Source organism: Lemur catta, chromosome 12 (assembly GCF_020740605.2).
Source record: "Lemur catta isolate mLemCat1 chromosome 12, mLemCat1.pri, whole genome shotgun sequence".
Lineage (NCBI taxonomy): Eukaryota > Metazoa > Chordata > Mammalia > Primates > Lemuridae > Lemur > Lemur catta.
The window spans coordinates 85,709,241-85,726,550 of record NC_059139.1 but is presented as its reverse complement, the minus strand read 5'-3'; the positions used below and the strand labels follow the sequence as shown (position 1 = coordinate 85,726,550).

General features: G+C 34.9%; 1 protein-coding gene across 1 annotated transcript in view; it reads right to left on the bottom strand.

Moving 5' to 3' along the window:
- The window catches only part of SRFBP1 (serum response factor binding protein 1), a 53,074-nt gene that overhangs the window by 16,789 nt on the left and 18,975 nt on the right, over nucleotides 1-17,310 (bottom strand). Inside the window, exon 4 of the mRNA XM_045566520.1 lies at nucleotides 3,749-3,820. Coding sequence (XP_045422476.1) covers nucleotides 3,749-3,820 — 72 coding nt within the window. The remainder of the gene's footprint in view (nucleotides 1-3,748; nucleotides 3,821-17,310) is intronic.

The window sequence follows — 17,310 nt, the reverse complement described above, 5'->3', positions numbered from 1 at the left end:
CATTGACACTCACTTTCTAGAAGAAAAATGGAAAAGGCTGAGGATATATATAATAGAAAGCAAAAGCTCCAAAGACAAACTTGTCCAGTACATCCTCCCTTGAGAGATTATGAGAATTATTACTGCCATTATTGCAGATCATGGACCACTTCCATCAACTTGACTTTCCTTAAAGAATGGTAAATGGACAAGAAATACATAAGGCAATCCTTTTAGGACTATGATCATCTACATTATTACAAAGAGAAGCACATACACAAGCATGCTCATTTTAACCATGTGTGGCTACCTATTCAGAAAGCTTACCAAGAACTATGTATGCATCTGTCCATCCATCCATTTGAAGAAAGAATGCTTCCTGTGAGTCTTAAAGAACTCTTACAAATCATTAAGAAAACAAACTAAAGATTTGGGAAAAGACAGGAATAGGCACTTCACAAAAGAGGTATGTAAATTACCAAACAAAATGATGGCATTGTCAATGAAGAAATGCAAACTAAAATTAGGTATTATTATACATGCACTAGAATGTCTAAAATGAAAAGAATCAGCAATATCAACTTTAATTATTAACAGAATGCTCATACATTGCAGATGGGGGTGTAAATTGGTATATCTACTTTAGAAAACTATTGTTTATCTACTAATTTGAACATATGTGTAATACTGTGATAAAATAAGAAATATATATTTGGTTTTTACCCTGGTTCCTGGCCAGAGCACCTAAATCTCATGTAATTTCCTTAAGTAATAAGAGTGATAAAGGGAAAGGGAAGCATCTATTGTTATAACACTTGTTTTTTGTTCCCAGTCCTGAATGTCATATTCCATAACCAAGCCATTCCACTTTTAGGTATATGCCCAAGAGGGTGTTAGTGCCCCAAAAGACATGTATAAGACTGTTGATAATAAGGGATGTATGCCAGCAAGATGGCAAAATAAGACTTTCCAATGATCATTCCCTTTTAGAAACATCAGTTTGACCAATTATCCACACGCGAAAATACCTTTATAAGAGCTAATGATATCAGATGAAAGATTATAGCACCTGGGTATAGTACAGAAATAAGTTGCACTGAAGAGGGTAGAAAGGATAATTTTATATTATCCATGTTACCCCTCCACAAACCCGAGGCAGCAGAGCATGGAGAGAGGTACCTTCTGTGTGGCGGAAAAAGAGGAGGTGGGCACCAGACTTTGCCTGGGAGCCCCAAACAGGGCCTACCCCAGTTAAACCCAGCATCAGAAAGGCTCCCCCATAGCTCCAGACTTCAAACTGGTACCCAAGGACTGAGCCTACCTCCAAGCCCAGCTCAGCACCAGGCTGGATCCTGCAGCCTCAGGCTCTAGGCCAGCACAGCAGACTGTGTTCTGGGTTGCCCCGATGCCAGGCCAACTTTAGTGGCCCTAGCCTCTGGACCACCCTTAGCAGGGGCTGACTTCCATGGCCCCAGAATCATGGTCATCCCCTGTGGTCCCAGACTGCAGGCTGGTACATCTGGACTGATCCCCCAAGCCCACTCTTGCACCAGGCAGGATCCTATAGCCCCAGGTTCTAGGACAACTCCTGTGTAACCAGGTTCTGGGCTAGTCTTTGAAGCTCCAGGATCCAGGGTCAGCTGTCACAGACCTAGCTTCTAGGCCAGCGCTTGCACACTCAGCCTTGAGGCCAGCACAAGCAAATAGAGAATCTAGGCTGGTCTCCATAGTCCCAGGAAGGGAAAAAAAGATATTCTATAAAAAAGATATCTGAACTAGAATGTTTATAGCAGCACGATTCACAGTTACAAAGATGTGGAAACAACCCAAGTGCCCATTAATACATGACTGGATTAATAAAATGTGGTATAGTATACCATGGAGTTCTACTCAGCTACAAAAAACAATGGTGATCTAGCACCTCTTGTATTATCCTGGATAGAGCTAGAGCCCATTCTACTGAGTGAAGTATCACAAAAATGGAAAAACAAGCACCACACATACTTACCATCAAATTGGCACTAATTGATCAACACTATGTGCACATATAGCAGTAACATTTATCGAGTGTAGGGCAGGTGAGGGGGGGAGAAGGGGATGGGTATATTCATACCTAATGGGTGCAGTGCCCACCGTCTGGTGGAGGGACACGTTTATATGTAAACTAAACATTTGTACCCCCGTAATATGGTGAAATTAAAAAAATAATCATAGATAACAATAAAAAGTGTAAGATCTAAATATATGCTATTGATTTAAAAAAACCACTTTAAGTATACAGACATATATAGGTTAAAAGTAAATTGATGGGAAAAGATATATCATGTAAACACTCACCAAAAGAAAGCTGTACCGGATATACTAATTTCAAACAAAATAAACTTCAGCACAAGAAATATTATCAAGGATAATGATAAAGGTCAACTCCCCAAGAAGACAGAAGAATCCTAAAAGTTTATGTGCCTAACATACATGCTTCAAAATGCACACAGCAAAAACTGATAAAATGGAAATATCAAATAGGCACACTGACACTTATAGTTGGAGAGCCCAACATACCTCCCTTAATAATAAAGCAGGCAGAAAAATAAGGAAAGAAATGGATCATCAGAACATCATCATCAACTACTTTGACCCAACTGACATTTTCACCTAACTGATATTTATAGGACACCTCTGCCAAGAGAATATGTTTCAAATGCACATGGAATATTCACCGAGATATGCCATACTCTAGACTATAACACAAATATTAAGCAATTAGAAACAACAGAAATCCTAAATAGTATGTTCATGGATCATAAAGGAATTAAACAAAAAAATAACAAAAAGATACCTGGAAAACTCCCAACTATTTGGAAATTAAACAACACATTTCTAATCAAACCATAGAAAGGAAATATCAAGGGAAATTAAAAGCATTTTAAACTAAAAAAAAAAAATGAAAATTTAGGTGATGTAGCTGAAGTAGTGCTTAGAGGGAAATTTATAGCATTAAATGCTTACTTTAGAAAAGAAAGGTTTAAAATTAGTAATTTAAGCTTCCACATTAAGAAACTAGAAAAAAAGTAAATTAAACACAAAGCAAGAAGATTGAAAGAAATAATGTAGATTAGAGCAAAGATCAATGAAAGTGAAAATAGAAAAGCAACAGAGAAAAATAAATGAATACAAAATCTGTTATCAAGTGAAAGTGTCTTGTGTAGGCAGCATTAGCAAAGTGGGTAGAAATGAAAAAGGGGAAATAGCAAGGAAGAAGCAGGAGTAATAAATCCAAAGAGCGGAAGATTAGATAAACATACTGACCACTCCACATAATAGTGGTATAGTCTTAATCAGCTAATTTAATGCTTTTGGGGCCCCAGTTCCCTCATTTGTAAAAAGGGAGTAAAAATTAAATCTTTTGCAGGGTGAATGCAGAGATGAAAGAAGATATTCATGAAATTGATTTGGAAAGAATACTACACATTCTTAGCTCCAACTAGTAAGCTTATCAGAATAATTGTTATATGACATACGAAATGCTGTATTAAGTTCAACACACCTTTAAGGACCTTGTAAGCTATGGTATTACAATAAAGCAAAATGAATAAATTGCTATAAAATGTTTTTTTGGTGGCAAGATTGGAGCTCAGTGAGGAAAAGTCATTACACACTAATGGTAACTGGCCTCAGTAAGTTTTCTCTTCAAGAAAAAATGTGATAAGAAAAATGTAAGCAATATAAATAAGGAACTTTTCATAAAACAATTATAATTCATTACACATACCTTTTTACAGATTTTTTCAAAGTTGATATCATCACCAAGAGCAGTTTTAGTCACTAGATCAGGTCTTAATTCCTGTAAAAGAACAAAATAATTTTAGTTATGAGTCTGATTTTAAATTGTTATTATTGAGTTAAACCCCTTCCCATGTCTTGCTTTAAGAAACTTGACGTTAAATAAAATCTTAATTTTTAGAAAATAACCCCTACATTTCTTAACAGTAAGAAATTATCATGCTACTAAAAAAGTCACAGCACAATGACTTTAAGAGCTAATCATCCTAAGAACATCCTAAGCAAGTGTGAAGCAGTGGTTTCAAGGAATTCAATAAAAGCAACTGTAACAAGGGATTTTATACCTAGTCAAGAGGCTCTTCAATTATGAAATATTTACCTTAAAACTAAGTAAAATCTAGATGCATTTGGATGGCTTAAACTTTCCGTATTACACCACTCATGTTTGAGTATTGGGGAGCTAACTCATTTATTGCCTCAGTTTTAAATAGAACCGTATGTGTAGTTAAAAGGGAATACTATCTCCTAAAACACAGTTCATATGAAATTTAAAAATTGTGTTTAGTAAACACATGTGGATAGGAACGTTGTGCTATAACTGGAATTTTTGTTCAAGTGCTATTTTAAGTAGACATCAAAATAATATGTCAGATGGCTTTTTAAATACAAAAATTATAATAAATAATATATTATGAGGTTATTCATCCCTCCCTATACTTTTATTCAGAAGAGATCAGGTATTGACTTTCAGAATAAGGCTCCTTTTGATGTGTTATTACAACTGGACAGATAGCAAGCACCTTAAATATTAGTATTCCTCCAAGTGAAAATTTCACCCAAAGCCTTTCTGAATCCTCTGCTAAGAGTCTGCTATAGAGTTTAAATTCATGCTAAACTGCCGTGACTTATAAACTGCTCTGAAACTTGATTTACATGCATTCTGACTCAGAATATCTAATATATTTTTAAAGGGAGAAGTTTTAAACAACTACTTTTATTATTCTAGGATTGAGTTTATAGTTTCAACGATAGATTATAATTTGGCCACAAAATTTAATTTACTCATGTTTTTTTTTTTTTTGAGACAGAGTCTTGCTCTGTTGCCCCGGCTAGAGTGAGTACCGTGGCGTCAGCCTAGCTCACAGCAACCTCAAACCCCTGGACTTAAGCGATCCTACTGCCTCAGCCTCCCGAGTAGCTGGGACTACAGGCATGTGCCACCACACCCAGCTAATTTTTTCTATATATATTTTTAGTTAGCCAGATAATTTCTTTCTATTTTTAGTAGAGATGGGGTCTCGCTCTTGCTCAGGCTGGTCTCGAACTCCCGACCTCGAGCGATCCGCCTGCCTCAGCCTCCAAGAGTGTTAGGATTACAGGCGTGAGCCACCACGTCTAGCTTCATGTTTTAAGAATATATAAATTACCCCTCAAATTGACTATGAAAGCTAGTCATCGGAGCAAAACTTACTAGGATCCACAAGATTAGTAGTTCAAACTGTAGGGGACGATGGGAATTGATTGTCTTTCTTCCCTCCAGAGATCTTTGTCTGAAAAATCTAATAGACTAATTCACCACTATATAATCAGTGTACTATTGCCTCTAGGTGAAAGGGGAAAGTATGTCTGCAACCACACTATTCTGTGTCAGGCTATGGGGAAAGAGATTGGGTGGGTCAATACAAAAAGTACCTTGGAGGCAGTAACCATGTTGACATTTTTAATTCCAAGAGGATCTCATTAGGGTTGGGCTTTTAACTTAATAAAATATTAAATACTTTTGTGTTTTCAAAACTATCATTAAAACTGGAACCCAATGTTTAGGTTATGAAGGGTTAATCTTCAATATAAGAAATGCAAAGGTGCCAAGAAAAGTATGGTTTTTAGATTCTGATCTATTTGAAAATGAGGCAAACCATGCATTTCTCTGAAATAAAGAGTCTGAAATAATTTGTGAGAGAGCTATCGACATCTAGATCTTCATGCTTTTCTACAGATGGGAATTTCATTATGGTTACCCTTCAGTAACAACAAATACTTTATTTCCTAAATACTGTTGTACTGTTTCTTAAATACAGCTCTACCAGATGAAACTTTGATAGTTATACTCTATCATATTGCCAAGGAATTTTTCCAAATACAGTATCACTGTTTCCCTCCTACACCTATTCTGTGTTCTTTATTGCAGTCAAAGGCATTTCAGTCCTCTGTGGTTCAGGTTAGGCAGTTTAATCACCTGACACTGTGCAACTTTTCATTATGCTTATGTTATGCTACCACCCCCCTTTCTGCTGTGTCTTCTGTATTGTCTGTTATATTTGTTCCCTCCTTTGGATTACAATAGTCCTATCCCCAGGTTCAGGACTTCATTATGGATTGCTGGATTATATTAGGTTATTAAGTATGAAATGTCCTATTTCCTTAAGCAGTAAGTTTGACAGTTGATATCTCTGACATTTCACTTTGACATCTCATGTTTTTATTTTTTTGGTGAAGGTACATTCTCAGTTTTTCAAATGCACGTTTGGCTTGTGATTATCTTTCAATTTTTTTAGAGCAATTTTTGAAAAACCATAGATAAATCTGTCAAAAATTCGTGTTATTTTCAAATATGAGTTCTGTTGTGAACCTAATGCAGAGCAGACAGCTTGAAATATCAACAAAGTGTTTGGGAAGGATGTGGTTAATGAATGCACAGTACTTCGATGTTTTGAGAAGTGCTGTTCTGGTGATGTTAATCTTGAAAATGAGCCACGTGGGCAACCTGAGACCAAGGTGGAAGTGAATCCATCTCAACGTACACGTGAATTAGCAAGATTTGACGTTACTATTCCAACAATACTGGACCATTTGAAACAAATCAGCAAGGTAAAGAAGCTGGATAGATGGGTTCCACATTAATTAAACAAACGTCAGAAGAGAAATCGTCTTGAAGTTTGCCTTTCTTTGCTGTCACAACATAAAGGCAAACCATTTCTACACCATATTGTTATGTGTGATGAAAAATGGATTCTTTTTGATAATCACAAACTAAGTTTAGCACAATGGTTGGATAAAGATGAAGTGCCAAAAAACAGTCCCAAACCCAATATTCATTAAAAAAGCTAATGGTGTCTTGTGGGTCCAGCACAGGTATTTTCTATTATAGCTTCATGAAACCTGGTCAATCAATTAGTGGATGTCTACTGCAACCAACTGGATGAAATGATGAGGATGCTTGAGATTAAGCAGCTGAGATTGGGCAATAAAGAGACAGGCCAAGCCTCTTGCAAGACAACGCTCGACCACATGTTACACAAACAACGCTGCTCAAACTACAGCAGCTGGACTTGGAAACTCCCTGTCATCCCTGTCATCCACCGTATTCAGCAGATGTTGCACCAACTGACTACCACTTCTTCCAGGCTTTGGACGACTTCTTGCAAGGAAAAATACTCAATTCTCAACAAGCTGTGGAAAATGGCCTCTTGTGATTTCATTGCCACTCGCACTCCAGGCTTCTTTGCTGTTGGCATTAACAAGCTACCACTGAGATGGCAAAACTGTGTTGATAGTTTAAGACTGTACTGCTTCTTGTCTGAGACACAATAAACTTTTGATTCAAAATCGGACATTTCATATTTAATGACCTAATACTAGTCTTACTGGTTTTTCTGATCAGTAACTCCAAGGCCTTTATTTATGTCACCCATCCTGAATACAGAACGAAGACAAAGACTTCAGTCTGACATTCAAATCCTTTCATTATCTAGCCTCAATGTATCTTTCTGTTCTAATTTTATAATGCACTCTTTGTAGGAGTCTTATACTCCATCAATTCAGTTTTACATAGAATCCCCTGAATAAATTTTGTTTTCCAATCTCGATATCTTTGGTAAACTATATACTTTTTAAAATTTCTGTCTTTAGAATACCTTCCTCTAACTGGACACCTACCCTTCTTACTCCCTTTCCCTTCAATGAAAATCTGTCCATGTTCAAGTATTGGTTTCTAAATGCCACTAACATGAAGCAGAGCTTCTTACAAAAATTACTGATTATAGATATGAGGAAGGAAAAGTGTAAGTCCTGCCACAGTTTCTTATACTAAAAAAGGAAGGATAAATGGGGTTCAAAATGAGGTCTCAAAAATGTCATAAGCCATAAGCTGGTTTAAAGGGGCTACCACTGGCCAAATTGGGGTATCAAAAAGAATATGGACCGCAATGAGTCATAACCATGTACTGTTCAAACTTGGACCCATCTGAAAATAAAATACAGCACTATTAATTAATATGCTGGAACATGTGGTGAATAATAATACAGTCCCAGGGAAATTTGGTCATATGGTCACCCTAATTATAACACTAAGCAATACTTGCTGTCTCCAAAGGCTCTCTATTTTCTCTTAATCCCACCTCATTCAGTTTTGTCCCAATTACTCCAATCTCATATTCTTTCAAGTCCCCAGTGATCTCCACAGTGCTGAATTTAATGAACAGATATTCCTCTTGATACATCAGCAGCATCTGACGTTTCCCCTTCCTGGCCTATCATCAACTTCTGATAAGTTAATTCTTCTTTTCCCCTTGATATACTTTCTTCATGTGACTTACAGGACCCATATTCTTGGTTATTCTTTCTTATTCTCCTTTGCTTTTAATAGTTCTTTCTCTTCTAACTTAAGAATGGAACAGGTCTCTCTTGGTATTCTTCCTCTACTATTAATATTACCTAACACTACCTTAGTGATTTTATTTAGTTGCATGGTGAAATATCGTGTGTGTGTGTGTGTGTGTGTGTGTGTGTGTGCGCGCGCGCCTGTATAGATGTGAAAAATTCCCCAAATCTCTATATCTAGCCCAGATCATTCCTCTGAACTCCAGACCTATGTATCCAACTGTTTAATTCACATCATCACTCCTAATCTTTCCTACTCTGATCTGTTACATAGTATGTCACCTACTAATATAGTATATAATTATATATTATGCTGTCTCCCCAACTCTTCCCCCCCACAAAAAAATACAAAAGATAGGTATCTTTGTCTACTCTTTTCCTCATGTGTATCCTAAGTACCTAGAAAAGTATATGGCATTTGGTAAATGCTCAATAAATACTTACTGAAAGAATGGATAATGAAATAATTTTTACTTGGTAAGCATTATACATTGTTATACTGAACACCTTGGCTATCTCAGTATTGGATATAACATAAGTGAGACCTGCCACTAAATACTGCCCCTGTTCAGGCACTATGGCAGAGAGTACATTTCATAGCTATGTCTTTCATTCAAGTTTATTATTTTTTAATAAATAAGAACACATCAGTTAATCTTTATTCTTGTCCATGTTGAGATTTGAATCTACTAATAAATCACCATCCCTACTAACAAAGACTTTATGTAGAGAAACTAGTAAAATAATCTAAAAACTTTATATTTCTTGATTCTACAGATACTTCCTTTACAATTAAAACAAAAAACCAAAACCCAAAACAATAAAGCAATATAAATTTAAGTTTCACCTCCCACAACTTTAGTAAAGTTCTACTTAGCTTTTAAGACTCATCTTCCTACTATAGGAAGCCTTTCTTAAATCCTCTCAAGCAGTGCAAAGTGTCCTTCCTTGATGGTGTTTATCCGTGTTTTTTTAACACATCACATTGAAGCTCTCTGTTCATATGTGGTTCTCTCTCATTAGACCGTAAGCTTTTCAAGGACAGGTACCATATTAATTTCTGTATTTCTATAAATTAGCAGTATAATGTTGCACACAAAGTATAGACATAATATAGTTTTGCTGAGCTGAAATAAAGTGCTTTGGTCATGAGGATGGCTCTAAGATGATATTATTATAAAAGTGTGTGAACTTTTCTGGCAAAGTACAGAACAAATAGTATCAGGTAAAACTTTTGTTTTTTTGGCCAGCATGGTGGCTCACACCTGTAATCCTAGCACTCTAGGAGGTCAAAGGAGGATCGCTTGAGCCCAGGAGTTTGAGGTTGCAGTGAGCTATGATGATGCCACTGCACTCTACTCAGGGTGACAGAGTGAGATTCTGTCTCAAGAAAAAAAACAAAAACACAACCTTTAGTTTTTTGAATTCTACAGTAGTAACTGAAATAAAAAGAATTATTTCAGCTTCCGGTCTAAACTCATAATACAGCCTGGGCAATCACGATGGATTGTGCGGTATAGAAGATCTTCAAAAGATCTCTATTCTGGATCTCTGTGTCATTGAATAGTTTTAGCATAACTTTTCAAAATGGTGTTGAAGGCAATGACTATCTTAAATAATATTTCATCTATGCCATTTATATGGAATAAAAAACTAGAGAAATTTAAGTTCTTAAAAAATTTATTCAAACAGTACTATGCTAGGAATGTTGATATTATATATTTTATTTAATCACCACAGCAAATAAGTCAAACAGGAATTATTTCCGGTTGTAAGATGAAGAAACAAACTCAAGGGCACACAATTAGTTCATGATACAAATTCAGTATCAGTGCAACTTGTTCAAATTTCAGGAAATGTGATACAAGTCACAAGCTTTATTCTTTGCTTTTGTAAGGACATCCTTCTACAAATTAAAAGTCATTAACACATTGCTGATTTTACTTCAAACTCATTGATATTTAATTCAAATTCTTAAACATGAAATGAAAAATGTGCTAATAGCAAAGTCGCAAGTGTTGTGATTAGACAGAGTGTAAGAAAAACTAACAAATTCACAAACAACTCTGATAGAGATTTCTCTTCATTTCGATTAGAAAAAGTTTAATGGCATTTTTCTATAACCTCTTAAAAAATCTATTTAAGGACAACCAAATAACTGGGGGAACTTTCTCCAATTGCACAAAACTCCCATCCATTATGATATATGCCCCCAGGCATGAATCCTCATGCATGTATTCCCATCTTCCTCAATGAAACCACTGTTAGTAAAGGCTGGGGCTGTGAAAATGATTCACTCTGGTTTTGTGACAGTATGTGTGAGACAGTGGAAAATACTGTCCTGTTACCAGATAAAACTATAGAAACTTAAAAAACAAGAATGTACAAAGTATATGTAGGGGATACAATGTTGACTATAGTCTGTGGACAGAAATAAGAATGTGAGATATAGCTGCTCAGGAAGGGGGGCCAACTGATGAAAAAAGCTTTTAATATTCATGAGGAATTAGACTTCATCTGGCAGACAATAGGAAGCTAATTTAGGTTCTTGAATAGGAGAGTGATATAATAAAGAAAGTTTACTACTAAGAAATTTTACTAGTGTCAGGTTTTTGCTGGCAGCCAGTTAAAGAATTACTAAATGTCTACAAATAGTACTGTCTCACTTTAGTTCCAAGTTGAATTTCATGTCAAAAGTTGGATTTTCATATACTGAAATCTAAACTGAATGCATTTTTCAACTATAAATTATTTCAATATATGAAAATAATTATTTCAGTGTGCAAAAGTTGGAAAAACTAGCATAATTCAATAGCCCAAACAGTTGCATTTCATTTAAAAATGGATATTAATTAAGCGTAAACATTAGCAAACAATTTAGTCAAATGAAGCTCCAAAACTTTCTTTATACTATATAGTCCTATCTCACAGTAGAAATATCTTTTAGAAAATAGGGCAAAGTAGCTTACTTAATGCAAGGAATTAAATATGATCACATTTTTTTATGCCAAATAAAACATCTAAACTATTCTTGGCACATAAAATTACTTGCTTCTATCATACTCAAAGAGGTAGGCAGAGAAAATGAGATCCAGCAATTACATCAGTCAGAAGATTCTATGCAGAACACTTTTGCGTTCTATGGAATGAGTCAGTGTAGACAGACTTTTTCATTCTGGAGATTCCCTTCTTACAAAATGGCTAGCTAGCCTTGGGGAGAAAAGTTCATTGTTTTGAAGTAGAATCCAAACATGAGTTTTAAAAAGGCCTAATTTTGTAGAAAAGTTAAAAGGAGTAAATAAATTATTTAAAACCACTTTTTAGGATAGAATGTTAATAATAAAAATAATGGTGGTGAGAAATATGTATTATTTGTTATTATGGTACACATAAGAGTGCAAAATTTCAGCTTGGTATGAACTACTTATATTAGCATATTTGCTCTTAGAAGTTTTTAATCTACGTCCTTTTGCAAGTTTAGTTTTCCTTGCCCAACCACAAAGAGTTAAAGAAAAAACAAATAAACAAACAAAATTTTAAACTTAATAAATAATTACCAAAGCCCATAGCCCATTTTCCCCTCAACAGTGAATCACCTAGGAAATTCATCAAAAGGCTTTAGGGAAATTACATTAGGTGACTGAGTAAATCTTTCCCTGTAAGTTTGGAATCACAGTCAAGATGCAGGGATATACTGAAAGAGATACATGGATGTACCAAAAAGGATAAAAGGAAATGTTAAAAGAAAGTGGTCTTTAAGTAAAAGAATAAGACATAGTCTTTCAAAACCTGTAGGAACTCAAGCTAATATTGTTATTACAAGTTCTAATTCAAAGTAGTTTCTTTAGAACCTTTCAGTTTCCAGTAATCTTTTCTAAGGACTCATATGATTAATAAAATCCATAGTTCCTTCTTAATTATACACCCATGTGTTAACAGTCCAACAAGCCTACATCAATTAATCTAGCACCATGTTACATTCAAATTTATTTAAAACATAGTGCCAAATTTGGCAAGAAATGATATTATTTGAAACCTAACACTGCTACTAATTCTTGGTCCCAAGGTAACTGATTATTTTGATATTCAGCTTCTAGATATTATTTCTAAATGTTAAATACACATAGAAAATCCTTTATGCATAACTACATACTATCTTTAGAAAGGCTCAACTATTCCAATTATACCAAATTATAAACATGTCTTATTTTGCGCAAGAGGCAATGTTGATATACTTCATTATTACTTTCACTTTTGAATTAAAGTGATAGTTACAATTATAATGTAAATGCACACCAATACTTTATAATATCTATTCCCAATAAAATTTTATATTTAATAATTAATGTAAGAGAGGTTACTAGACTGTTAAAAACATGGGCTATGAAATTAGATAGATTTGGACTAAATCCTGGCTTTGCCAGTGCTCTAATAGTGTGACTTTGGGCAAAGCAATTAACCCTTAAATTCCCAGTTTCCATATCAGTAAAAAGGGGATTAGAGATAATATATGTAGGCTCCAGCAAAGAGCCTCGGACAATAATTAATAACTAAAATCATTACTCTGTTTACATGTCATGCTTTTACATATGAAGTTGAACTGCCTAGTGCTATAAATAATATATAAGTCTAAGGTGTAAAGTCTGTTGCATAAAACAGTATCCTTGCTATTTAACTGGAATTCAATTAAAGAATATCAAGGGAATCATAATCAGTGACATTAATATTTGTGATTAAATTATCACTTTCCCCATGAAGCCTTCACTGATTACTAGGTAGAAGTCATCTCTTGTTCTTTTAAAATTTTCAAAGCATCTGTTATAACTTATCTTGTTTTTAAAACTGTGCATACCAGCTCCTTCTGTGATTTTGCTCAAAAATCCAAAACTTTGTGAGTGCCAACATGACACTTACAGAAAATGCTCATTGAAGCATTTTGAATTTTGAATTTTTGGATTTGTGATGCTCAGTTGGTAAGTATTATATAATGCAAATATGATAACATCTGAAAAAATGTGAAATCCAAAATACTTCTGGGTCCCAAGCATTTCAGATAAGGGATACTCAACCTGTACTGTGCGATTTTGCAGAACAAGAGCAATGAATTACGTGGTACACTACCTTCCAAAAGGATAGGCTTAATAAATGTCTGCTTAAAATATGAAAAAAATTAAGTCAGTAAGGTAGATCTACAAGCCACTGCCCACTCTAGTTATCTGCCTCCAATCTCTTTTCCTTCTAATCAATCCTCCAGTCTGCTTTCAGCTTTATTTTTCTAGAAAATACATATTACTCAAAATACATTTGATGTGTTCACATTTTCTCAAAGGCTTTAAAATGTAACCTCCCTTACCATTTACCACTATCTTTAATATTTTATTTCTCCATTCATTCCATGTTTCAGCTATGACATTAATTCACTGAAGAAGTGCATGCTGAGTGCTTATACTACAATTAATGCACTAAGCACCAAGACAGAAAGACCACATTCCATTCTCAAAGAAGGAGAGACAGGAAAAGAAATAGTTACAGTTCAATGTGCTACATACTATAACAGAAATACAGAGTACTGAGCAGCCCTTCCAAATCAAGCCATGTATTTACAAACTTGTATACTTTGTTTTCGGTGTGCTCTATTTATCTAGAATGCCTGCTTCCATGCAGAATCATATTTATTCTTCAAGTTCCAACTCAATGTCCCCCACTGTGAAGCCTTCCTAAATCATATAAGGAATTAAATTAAATTAATAGACCCTTTGTCCAGGTTACAACTTTGATTATAACACTGGTATAGTGGATACTATAGAAAGACTCATATGCTTGTTTCCAACAGAACAGTACATTCTTCAACAGGAAGAATAGAAATCTATTCATCTATATATGCAGCAGGTTGTAAATTAAAATGTATTTAACTAACCTGAGTATATAATATGGAATTTATAATAGCTGTTCTGGAAATTCCTAATCTTTTTCATTCATATTTTTTATTTTTCTTTTATGGCTACAGATTTTATAAGTAATAACAAGATATACAAACATTAATAAACTGGGATGTTATCTTGTGACAGGCAGAACAATTGTTATTAATTAAGTACAACCAAAATCTGTTAACTTCTATTTTAACATACTGAATTTCAACAGACATCAGGAATTTAAAAAGTGAGTATTTTTCTCCCTACTCTACTCATGTATAAAATTGATATATCTTGTAAGGGTTTGGTTAGGCTTTAGGGAGGAAAAATGGAGAATAAAAGTGAACTGCACAGGTTCACTGTAAATTGCTAAGAAGCATTCCCAATGGAATTATTTATATTTCTTAGAAGACTACATAACTTACATAATTTAGTGACAAGTAGAGAAATGGAATAAAACTCTTCATGCTAAAGAAAAAAACAGAACATTACTCAGTTTTCCTTGTTATCATAAAATATTAATTCTTTGAGAAGCCAAGACACTAACGTTAGTTCTAACATATAGAAAAAACAAAAACACATGGTTTCAATTAAAATAGAAATCTAACAACATAAGATGTGTTCAAGTTAATGAGTATAAATGTTTGAAAATAACTTGTCTCCACTTAACCCCAAACTGAGGTGACATCTAGTTGAAAAGAAAAGAAAACCCCCTTTTGTAAGACCAATTATTTACTGATCTTATTGCTGCTTTTCTCTAGGGTCCTTTGTCTCCCATTGTGTTTCCAACAAAACATGTTGTAATATTTACCCCTTTTTCTCAAGCACCACATTATTTCAGACTGGAATTATGATAGTTGTACTGGTTGTCCAAAATTTTTGAATTAATAGTTTAAAAGTACTTTGGATACTTTCAGTTATTAGGAAATGTTCTGCCAAGGTTTAAGTTCAAATTTCCAGAATTACAAAACTTAAAAAATGAAATCAAAACAAAATAAAAATAAATAAACATTTTTAAAAAAATAGCTCATGTGACACTGCTTTCTTACTTCCTATTCCTAAATCTTGCTTCACACTCAGTAGCCTTTGAAGTAGGCTTATTCAGATGAAGAATTCCAGAATGTTATTTATTCAAAAATTAGCTGTATATTATGACTCAGTAAACGGCAATAGCATTTTCATCACTTTTGCCCACAAAAGCCGGCAACTTGTTTTTTGCTTTCAAATAGAAGCAAGCAGGTTCAAAAACAGAAGACAGACACCACTTTTATTTTCCACATCTGCTCCTATTTAGAAAGCAAGAATATTGTAAGCCCATCACAGACTTGATATAATATCTTTATATCAGCATGACCTACAATGAAAATCATGACTCCTAAATACTAAAAATGCAACGGTGTTAAGGGTTTCAGGAATACGACCTACTGAAAATACTGACTTAAAGCCGTAGAAACCACATGCCAGAAAGCAAACTGGGATTTCAATGTGATGACGTGTTTCTAAATGTTGTTGCATGAACATGAAGAGAGCAGTATATACTGATCTTTTAAAATACCACTATGATTTCCTGTTTATCATTTCAAAGGTCACAAATTGAGTGCAGAAGGCTATTAAATCAGGGCATCTTGCTCCGCTTTAAGAAGCAAGAAAAGTTCTGCCTCTTAAAAATTAAATTTGAAGTTATATGGCCTTAGGGCACTGGCTAAGGTGACTCTGTAAAATGAAGAGCCTTTTTATTCTTCTGTTTCTGATACTTAACATTAAAAACAACATAAAACAAAAGTCTTTGGTTACAGACTCTTCTTAGTAAGAGTTCAGTAGTATTCAGAGACTTAGAACCACCTCAATACTGGAAACATGACAACATGTGTAAAAAAAAGTGCATTCAAAGTCACCCAGTCAGTTAGCCAGACAGCATCCACTATGTACCAGACACATTACTAGGTGTTGGGGACAATGAATTGAGTAAAACAACTTATTTACTTGAGACAAGTTCTAAGCAGTAGGAATGGCATTAAAGTAGACTGTTACACAATACAAGGGCAGAAACATACACAAGGTAAAAGGGGCTACTGAGCCCCTTTGAGCAATTTCTCTTGGGTAAGAATAATGGTGCCAGGGAAAGTTTTCTAGAGCTATTAAATAGTAACATAAAAATTAGGTGTTAAAGAAGAGTAAGTCTTTGTTTGGGTGGGAGAGATGTGCTACATTTAAAAAGCCTCATCATAGGCAAAAAGGCATGAAATCTATTTGTATGTTTGGGTTCAGTCTAGCTGGCACAAAAAGTACAGGGTAGGTAGAAAACATAAGAGCAACAGAGAAGTCGCTAGTGTACAGATCGCAAAGGGTCTCATATTTCACGTAGCAAAGAAAGAATCTTAATTAAGTCTGTAATTTAGAAAGGTCACTGGTTACAGTGCAGAGTATGATTTGAAGGAAGTAAAACCAGAGGCAGGAAGTCTGTCACGATCTGAATATGGTTTGTCCCCAAAAAAACTCAAGTTGAGGGTTGGTCCCCAGCGTAGTGGTACTAAGAGGTGATAGGACCTTTAAGAGACATTTGGATCATGACGGATCCTTCTTTAGGAAGGAATTAATGCAGTCTCTCGGGAATAAGTTCTCACTCTAGTGGGAAGGAATTAGTTAACACAAAAGTGGGTTGTCATAAAGCGAGGCTGCTCCTTGTGTCTGGTCCCTCTTTGCACACACCTGCTCCCCTTGCACTTCTCCACCACGTTGTAAAGCAGCATAAGGCCCTCACTAGAAGCTGGCCAGATGCTGGCACCATGCTTCTTGGACTCAGTCTCTAGTATCCTGAGCCAAAGAAACTTCTTTCCTTTATAAATTACCTAGTTTCAGGCATTCTGTTTCAGTAACACTAAATGCACTAAGACAAAGTGCATTTAGAGAAAAACCTGAACTAAGAAATATTTTGTAGGCTATATATTTTAAAAGTAGAAATGCTCAGTAAGTAATTTTA